This window comes from Alligator sinensis, unplaced genomic scaffold (genome assembly GCF_000455745.1).
Source record: "Alligator sinensis unplaced genomic scaffold, ASM45574v1 scaffold867_1, whole genome shotgun sequence".
In the NCBI taxonomy this organism is placed as follows: Eukaryota; Metazoa; Chordata; order Crocodylia; family Alligatoridae; genus Alligator; species Alligator sinensis.
The window spans coordinates 542298-552374 of record NW_005842842.1 but is presented as its reverse complement, the minus strand read 5'-3'; the positions used below and the strand labels follow the sequence as shown (position 1 = coordinate 552374).

The following is a 10077-nucleotide window of genomic DNA, read 5'->3' as shown; positions in this document are numbered from 1 at the left end:
CGCGCCCGCTCGTGGACGCGGTTACCGAACCCCCAGCCACTCCTCTGATTGGCTGCAGCAATTGGCCATTGTGGGATTGCCTGGGGGACCCTGGGAAAACCCTGCCCCGGTCCACAGGATCACCCACGGGGGGAACTCTACCCCCCGGTTGGTGGGACTGGTCAAAGTGGGGGCACGTGCCCCCCCCCCCTTCCCCAGTAAGGCAGCACCAGTCACCCATGCTGACCCAGATCAATATGCTGCTGTCCTGGGAGCAATCTACATGTGTAAATGTCATGCCTGGGAGCAATAAACTCTGGTGCAAACTGTGTCAGAATTTATTCAGTCAAAGTAAATGCACGTGTAGATGTGCCCTCTGGGTGCATAAAAGTCCCCGTTATAGAAACAAGGAAATGGCTGTGCATTTCTGGAGAGCAATCCTATTCCACTTAGGAACCCAGATGGGATAATAGAATATAATTGTTCAGACATAACAGCTGGGTAACTCAAACTCACCCTCAGGCTGCACTTTGGTCTTCTGCTGTTTACTGTTCTGAACAGCTGGACTTCAGTGATAAAATGTTATATAATAAAGATTAAGCATATTTATTAGTCATCAATACTTTTAGGAAAAAATATGAAACCCAGGTAGTCTTCCCAAGAGAAAGAATATAGGACTTTTATAGAAACCTGGAATATGAGCTCAGGGATATCTAAGGGATAAAGGCAAATGAGAAAACAAGTGTTGTTGTTTCTTCGTGGGGGGGAGTGGGGGTTGGTTTGGATTTGTCCTGTCTGTACCACAACATTTTACTGCTAAAAGCTGTCATAAGCTGGAACAATCCTGAATTTGTGCTGTTCAAATTAAATCACTTCTCTGAGTGCGTGTCTACATGTGTATTTGCATGTGCCTAAACTTAATGTGCTTTTGCTTAAGGCACATTAAGGAGATTTAGGCATGCATATACACGTTGATGCGCTAATGCACCTTAAGGCACTTTAACTTTTAGGTGAAATTAGCTAAGTCGCATTAGCCCACATGCAGATGCGCTAATGCACTTTAATGAGGTGATGTTGATTGATGCACACCACATTAATGCACATTAAGCACCTACATGTGGGCTAATGGGACTTGGCTAACTGTGCCTAAATTTGATACCTGCTTTATGCAGGTACCAAATTTAGGTGGGATTAGCCTAAAATCACTATTTTAAGGTGCATTAAGGGCGCACACGTGTGGACATGCACCCTTAATGTGCCTCAAAATGGCTATTTTAAGCTAATCCCACTTAAAAGGGGTATGTGTAGACATGCACTGAATGACTTAATTTTTGGATCAGAACTGTTCCACTGCTACAATGCATATACAAGTTACTGGCTTACCTATACCAGCAAACACAGTTCTACAGTAATAATTCTAGGGTGTTCCTATGCCTGCAACATATGCTTTTGAAAAGCCTCTCTTCATACTAGTTCAGCTCTGGGTATGGATAAGTGTTATATTCATAGTAGAAGAAATGCTACTCTCCTGATAGAAACTGGGAACATCCATGCAGTTTCTCCCACAGGAAGCAGGCTGATTCTAGGATAAAGATCTTCTTCATTTCAACAAGGAAGACCTTTTATGCAGGAGACATTTTCCTGCAGGAATGAACCCCAGCCCACGGAAATGCTCTGTGTGCCTTCCCTAGACTAGGATGTGAGTGCTGCTGGACTCCTGGCAATTCTAGGGACGAGTGGAGCAGCAGGGAAAGGTTACCCATGTGTTCCCCAGAGTGGGGTAACCCCTGAACAAGAAGCCTATGAGTCAAAGTGCACATCACATGACAGGATAGGAATAAACTACAGAAGTGTACACCAGTGCAGAGAAGGATTCTAGACACACAAAACCTGCAGGAAGCAAAAAAAAAAACTCTTTAAGACTCACCTGGGATGATATAGATAGGAAAGGTTCTGCTTTGAGCAGGGTGTTGGATTAGATGACCTCCTTAGGTCCCTTCCACGCCTAATTTTCTATGAGTTTGATTCATACCCAGCAAGCCCATTTAGGGAACAATTTATCCCTCTTTCAAATTGAGGGCAGAATATATCTGGGCAGAGGATACAGGAAGGGCCTTTTGAAGTAGGTGGCTTATTTAACACCATGGATTTGCAGTCATAGCCAAAAAACAGATAACGTTATACAAAACCTCAAAACCTACTCAAATGTATGCCATTTTGGCAGATCAGGCTTAGATCATTTCTAGCATCAGAAATCAAGGTACTGCAAAGAGAAAAGAAATGTAATACCTGAGCACTCAGCTAAAGCATGTGGGAATGCCAGTATAATCCTTGAAAGCAATCTAGTGACTGTTAATTCAGATTTTATGATTTTTATTAACACAAAAGTAAAGTAAATCTACAGTGCTTTTGGTTTTTAGTCAGAGCTCCAAATAATTTACTTGCAGGCCATGCTTGGACTCAGATTCAGAAAGCAATAGCAATGGCATCAGGATAGCATGTCACCATACTTCCTTCTCCTAAGTTCCACTGAACAATAAGGAGATTTGGCAAGGATACATACACTGGCTTGTGATTTGTGAGAAGCAATTCACCTTGCATTTTGTTTTTACATGGATTTAATAATTTTAAATATATTTACATGGATTTTTGAAGTATTTTTTGCCATTTATACTGCACAGTAAAGTTTTATTTTGTGAAGTCATAATTTACTTTAATTTGTGATTTGCAGTCAGGATATCCTCACCATATTCATAAATGTGTTAAAAAGCCATTCAGAATGCATATCCAAGCCAAGTACAGTTTATTTATACATTCCCACACTGTAGCAGTCCATAAGGCACACTGTCAAAATGTTCTCTCTCACAGCCTCCCACAGCTGTATAACACCTCAGTGACTCTTGTGATTGCCAGTCTGTCAGGTTGTTCAAAAACAGCCAGAACCTTTCTATACTGATGGTAATATTTCCTGATTTTCGTCACCAACATTATGCAAAACACAAGCAGCAATAACAATAAAATGTGTAACTCTGTGTGTGTCTACACAAGACACTTTACTGCACAGTAGACTAATCTACTGCACAATAAAGCATCACAGTATAACTGTGCACGTAAACTACTGTGCAGTTAGCAAGTACCTGTAAATACAGGTACTAAACTAACTGCGGAGTAGACACTGCACAGTAGGGCTCATGTAGATGCTGACCGGGAGCAAATTTGCTCCTGGTCAGCCACACCAGCAGGGGGCCAAGTCCTGATGCTGCTCAGCTCCTGTCTCCACCCAGAAGCCAGGAGCTGATCAGTGTGGGGACCCGGTTCCTCTCTGATCCCAACTGTCCTGACACAGAAAGACTCCCAGCTTCCCACAAGAGCAGGGAGATGAGCAGCACCAGGACTGGGGAACGTTTCCTTCTCTGCTCAGCCAGGGGCAGCTGGGAGCTGTCCTGCCAGTGGGGCAGATAGCAGAGAGCCCTTGGCTAGGTGGGGGATCCCTGTCCAGCCCGGAGGCTTCCTGCCAGCTGCCCCACCAGGGAACTGGGACAGCAGGATGGGAAAGAATCTCCTCTTCTTCAGATGTTTCCCAGCCTCTTGGGGCCAGCTCCTCACACAGCTCAAGGAAGATTTTCCTTCTCTATCTGGTTGTTCCAGATATACATCACGATCTGATCCCACCATTTCCTGCTAATTTCACAGGTGCAGAAGCTGTATTTAACTATACATTGTTAGTCAATTCATGCTCATGGGACCTGGTAATTTGCATACAGTATGTGCATTATCTACTCCCCAATTTTCTTGTTTTCACTGCACCAGCAACCACTGTGGTAGTTGTTGAAGTTCCCCAGCTGCAGAATGATCAGCCATCCCACTTCGAAGACATCCAAGAGATCTTTCTAGAGACCTAGAGACCAGGTCATACAAGAGGAGGCTGAAAGACTTGGGACTGTTCAGGCTGGAGAAGAGAAGAGGGGACTTGATGGCAACCTATAAGTATATCAGGGAAGTACATCAGGGTCTGGGGGACCAACTATTCACCAAGGCCCTCCAGGGGAGGACAAGAAATAATGGGCACAAACTGATTGAAGATCACGTCATACTAGACATAAGGAAAAACATCTTTACAAGTTGAGTGGTGAGGGTTTGGAACAGGATCTCCCCAGAGGTGGTGCAGTCATCCACCCTGGTGATCTTCAAAAAGTGTCTTTATGCCCATCTTTCTGGGGTCATCTAACCCCAGTAGTCTTTCTTACCCAAGTGCAGGGGGTTGAATCCAACGATATGTAAGGTCCCTTCCAGCTCCTAACAACTATGAAATCTATGAAATCTTTCTGTCCAATATTGATATTTCTACTAACAGGTTAAAACAATTGAAAAACTAATGCTGAAAGTGTTACTCTTTGGGACAGACTAGGGGAGTGGTGGTAATTTTTTTTTTAGAAAGAGGATTAAAATAAGAAAATTATCAGACAGAACAGAGGGAAATATAGGAACTGGACTCCAACATCTCACAGTTCCTTAGGAGGAATGTTGGTGTCCCATAATTCATTGGAAGAAAGGTCCACAATTACAGGATGATAGATGGCATAATGAGATGCCTACTTCCAGGCAGCACATCATTTGTTGATATAACCCCTACTGTGTTGATGGGCTTCATGAAGAAAGGAACCCAACTGCATGAGTTCTAAAGAAAGTGCAAAGTTAGTTGCTGTACTTTGTTATGAATTCTACTTGAAAAAACTTCCTAGGTTGTACATAGCCATGGAGGAATTTCTGTAATGTTATTTTAAGTAGATCTTGCACCATAATAATGATGAAGTCACAGAGGCCAGAGATTTACCCTAGCAATTTAGTATGTTGTGCAGCACAAAAGGGATAAATGGGGTTTGTATAAAAGTTAGACCATGTACTTGGCAGTATATAGTTCTCTTATCAGTATCAATGTGTTTCAGCTATGTGATTCAGTATCACAGCTATTGATATCACAGTGTTGATTCAGCTATGTGATGAATAGGCAGAAAATACGTTTATTGCTGGTTTTCAATTATTGTTCCTTTTATTACTGATTGATTGCAAATAATGTATTATAGCTAAAATACATATTACTAGGATGCTTACCAAAAATGCTTTCTTATATTGTGCTTGGAAGCCAGTAATAATACAGATTTTTATTAAAGTAAAATTTACAGGTCATCCTACAGCATATCCACATATGATGGAAAACAGACTTTTGACAAAGAAATAAATCCCGTTTTAGGTCATAATCTCTTCTTTTTTCACAAGCAGAACTACCATTGTCAATACGGGTCTCAACTAAGGATGAAGGACAATATAGACTTCTGAATCTAATTCACAGAGATTTTTTAACATTTGATGCAGATCTGGAAGTCTAATATATTTTTTACTTTGTCACCAATACAGAAAAATCTGGTGGGTATGTGTGGCGGGGAGGGGGAGGGCAGACATTTCCTAATTTTTCAGCTAATCAAAAAAAAAGAAAACAAAATAAGGTGTAATATTGAAACATTTTGACATTGTCAAAACAAAAAGTTGTTGAAATGAAATGTTCAAACCTCCTCCAACATATTACAGTAAGATGATTAGAGCACATTTACATTTCTAATTTCCTTGTGTTATTGGAGGGTAGAGAAGATAGAAGGAACACAGCCACACAATGCAGTACAACTGCAGAGGTTATAGTAGAGTGCCAAGGTACTCTGAGCCCTTGGAAAGGCCTAAGCAAACACTGGAGTACCCTTAGGAAGGTATCCACAAGGGGACTGGAGAGAGGTGATTGTAATATTCTCCCCAAATGTTTCCCGCCCCCAGCCCTGCAATGAAGGAGTAGGGGGGAAAATCATTCTTCTCTTGGAATAATAGTTTGGTTTTAAGGGTATAAAGTGATACAAATGACCCAACGTCCATTTAGACTTGTCTGTGTTGTGGCCCATATGTGTCCATTAGGGTATGCTTCAAGAACACTGTGATCACCTGCTCTGTGTGCACATGCCACATGGGGAGGCAAAGCTGAGCCAGAAGCATCCCCTTATAGCTTCTCTCAAGAGCTTGTGGGGATGTCCCCAGAGTGGCTTTACCATCATGTTTCTGGGTTTGGCATGTGCAAGTGGGAGCAGAAACATACCAGCTCCCACCAGTATAGAAAAATCCTCCGTGGGTCTAGATTTTTGCCTTTTTAATAATTTCAGTGTTTTCAAATTCACACTAATAAATCTGTTTCAATTAACCACAGCACTATTTAATCTCTGTTTCTCTATGTTTCTCCATGTTCACCCTACACATGGGCTAGGGACAGAAGTTACACATAAACCGGTATCAGTGATTGGAAACTGGCTCAAATCTGTAACACAACAGGGATAGGAACAGACATTACACATAAACTGGTTTAAGTGATCAGAAACTGGTCAAAACCTGTAAAAGAACATAATTTCAGTGCACATAAACCAGTTTAAAAATGGCTGAAACTGGTTTAAGATAAACCTGGTTGAATGTAGTATTAGACTTAACTGATTTAGGTCAAACCAGTTTATGCAATGTGTGTTCTAGACCTTTTCCAGGTTTAAGCTAAACCAGAGTCCCCTAGTATCCCAGATGCTTTGTAGCCCTGGGCAGGGCTCTGTTCTTTACTGCAGAGAACAGAGCTGGCCTTGCCCCTCTGCTCCCTAGCCAGAGCTCTGTCAGAGACTGCAGGCACAGCAGGGTCTGCCTTGCTTCCCTCTGCCCCACACCACCCTCGCTGCTTGAGCAGGGATACCCCCTTTCTCCCTCCCTCCCTCCCTCCCTCCCATCTCCCATAGCTCAGACCACAGCCCCATGGACCCTAGACATGTAGTGTGCTAGCTAATGCTGAAGGTGTCTGTGTGTGCATGTCTCCAATTTAATTGGGACAGGCAGACAGAACAGTGCCCACTTAGGATTTTTGGAGCTAATCAACAAGTCATCTGGCAACATCTCTCCATTCCTTCCTTGGAAAAAGCTGTTTAAAAGGATCTTGAACTAGTGAGATAGGCTTTGTTTTGTTGATGGGCTGATAACACAGTGTTTATCAGGCCCCTCCTGGCTCCCTCGCCTGTCAGGTTTGCAGACAGTAGCAAGAAGCAGGGAGTGAGAGATCAAAAAGCTCATCATCATCAACAGATGCATGCACTGCACACACCCACTTTGCCTCAGAGTGCTAGCCAGGAGCTGGGGTCTCTCACCCTTTGAGCAGCCTGGGGCTGCATAGGCCAGGGTGGGGGTTTACATCTGTCCCTAACTGGAGGTCCTGCTGGGGTCTGGCCATGCCCCCCCCCAGTTAGCACTTTTGAAGGGAAGGGAAGATTGCTTTAGGGCCCCCAGCTTCTAGCCTGAGCCACTGCAGGCATGTGCCTGAATTTCCTCAGTCCAGAGAAGATGTCTGTGCAGTCACAAACCAGTTCAACCTAGGAAGGTTAGACTAACCTGCAAAGATTGAATCAATTCAGGCTCAGGCTTTTTCAATGGCTGTCCCTAGCTCAGAAGTTCAGTGCACATAAACTGCTTTCAAAATGGCTGAAACTGTTTTTAAGACAGACCTGGATGGATGCATTACTAGACTGAAATGATTTAGGTTAAATTGATTTCTTGAATTTCTGTCCCAGACCACCCACAGATTCAAGTTAACTCACAGTCCCCCAGCATCCCAGGATGCTTTATACTTCCCGCCGCAAACCCTCCCTTGCAGGGTGGGCGTACTAGCCTTGGCCCAAGCTGCCTGCTCTAGCCAAGCAGGGAGGTGTGCTTTAGCACCCCCACAGTTTGTGGCCTAGGCTACAGTTGCCACGTGGCTGTAGTTCCAGAGTCAAAAGTGAACGTTCACTAGCTTATCAATTTAATCTATACAGCTTAGACTAACCTGCAAAGATTGAATTGATTCAGCTGTCGGCTTTTGACTGTCACCTTAGTGCCAGATTCTATTCCATCTACTTGGTGTCTAAATGGATCTATGTACTTAAGTGTGATCCTTTTCAATTCCTGGACTGTTAATACCAAAAGGTCACAGGTTTTCCTCTTGCTCACTGCTTTTTTATGAGTGTTTCAGGCCAAGATGAAAGCATATTACAAACATAGAAAATGGATTATCAGGGGCTCAAACATGGTAGGATCACTCTTAGGCACTTAATAGATGGAATAGAATCTGCCCCTTAAAGTTCTAATGGTAGAAATTAGTCTTCAGGAGAGATCTGAATGAGAAGGAATAACGTTTCTGTATTAGCAACAGGAGGGAAGACTTTCTTGATCTGAACAAACTCAGGCTTGTTTAATAAAACAAATGAGGCTGCATTTCAGGCCTGTTGTATTAGTTGGTGCATTCATAATAGTATTTAGATATTTACTAGATCTAAATTCCCTGGTAAAAAAGGTCACATTTTATTAGGTAAACATGTATATAGAACAAAGAGCAGTACATCTGCAGATCCACTATGAACAGATAATTAGAGCTAATAGAAATTATAATTCTAATAAACAAACAATCATTCTTTGTGAAAATTGTTTGGTATTTCATTGAAACCAGAACTTTAGAATTAAATAAATTTTATATGATAATTAACATAAAAATAGATTTTTAATATTTAAAATGCTCTCAAACATTTTGAGCAGCTATAAAATGGGTTATATATATATATATATATATATATATATATAAACATACAGATATGGAACAACATTGTTATCATCATTAAACTGTTTAATAAAAATAATCTTGTTCATTAAGGTAATAAACAGCAGCAGAGAAAATGATTCCTTTCTCTCATGCAGGTGAAAATCTCTTAACTGTTTAATAACCAGAGGGAGATTAGTCATGTTCAATGCCTGCAATATGTTGTATTATCATTCCCTGGAAATGAATCACTCTGACATGTTAGTGCTAGTTAACTGAAGAACTTTGTTAGTTCTACAAAGTTCTGTCAGGTACACTATAATTTGTTCATTTCAAATTCTAATATTACTTTTCAGCGTATTCCAGGAAACTATGATGTTGCCTAGGTCTATTACAACACCACATCCTCTGATCTGTAGAGGGTATTTTTAACTGGATGACTTTTCTTAGTTTAGAACATATAGGGCTAAATGCTGAAATCATTATTTAGCTCTTGTTCAGACAAAACTCCCAGCTGGGTGACCGGGGCTCATATTCTGACCCAAGCTGTACCTGCTCAAACCTCATTAAAAATGTATTTGCATGAGGTCTGCCCTTAGTAAAGATTTCAGAACTCAGGGCTCAACCCTAATTATGCAATCATTTTTTATTCTGCTCTCACATCTAAGTTTTACAACTGTGGAACCCCATTGAATTGAATACTGTCACTCCTGTCTCATTGTGATGCAACATCTGAGCTAGGTATTAGAAGCTAATCATATATGGACAGAAACTGTTATCATATATACATCAATCAAATACTGCAATGTATTTTGTAAAAATTACCTGAAATTTTGCAGACATCTTCAATTATATTCCAGACACTTTCACATCCATTGGCAGCATTTATACATTGCTCTCTCACCTGGAGGCAGTCAGTGGTCTGAGAAGTAAATGAGCTTGAGAAAGATACTGCTAATACTGTAAAAATAGAGAAGTAGTGATTATTTAGTGCCTTACATAGATATTTGCTTCCACAAATCCATGCTACAAAATGTAACAACATAACGTAAGGCAGATTTAATGAAGGATGAGCTAGTTAGAACTTCATTAATCAACAAAATACGAAGTCAAATGAAACATTGAGTTTAACTTTCCTTGCAGTTTCAAAAGGCAAGATGCTATAAGATCTTAGCAACATTAAATCACCTATGACTACTGGAATATCATAGAATCATAGAAATTATAAATAGTTGGAAGGACTGAAGGGGCTATAAGGGACCTCAGGAGGTTGTAGTCCAACTCCTTGTTCAAGGAAATATTGTCCATGAATAGATTATCCCAGCTAAGTGTTTGTCTAACTGGTTCTAAAAACTTCAGGGACAAGACTCCCAGGCATAATGTCTTGTAGAACTTATAAATAGTGCCAGGTAAATATATTGCATCATAAACTATATTTTCTTTGAAGTTTTGGAGGAGAATGAGGG

General features: G+C 41.2%; 1 protein-coding gene across 1 annotated transcript in view; it reads right to left on the bottom strand.

The window, feature by feature from the left end:
• The window catches only part of GFRAL (GDNF family receptor alpha like), a 58584-nt gene extending 48928 nt beyond the window's left edge, over window positions 1-9656 (bottom strand). Inside the window, exon 1 of the mRNA XM_025191613.1 lies at window positions 9437-9656. Coding sequence (XP_025047398.1) covers window positions 9437-9656 — 220 coding nt within the window. The remainder of the gene's footprint in view (window positions 1-9436) is intronic.
• Window positions 9657-10077: the final 421 nt, after the last annotated feature.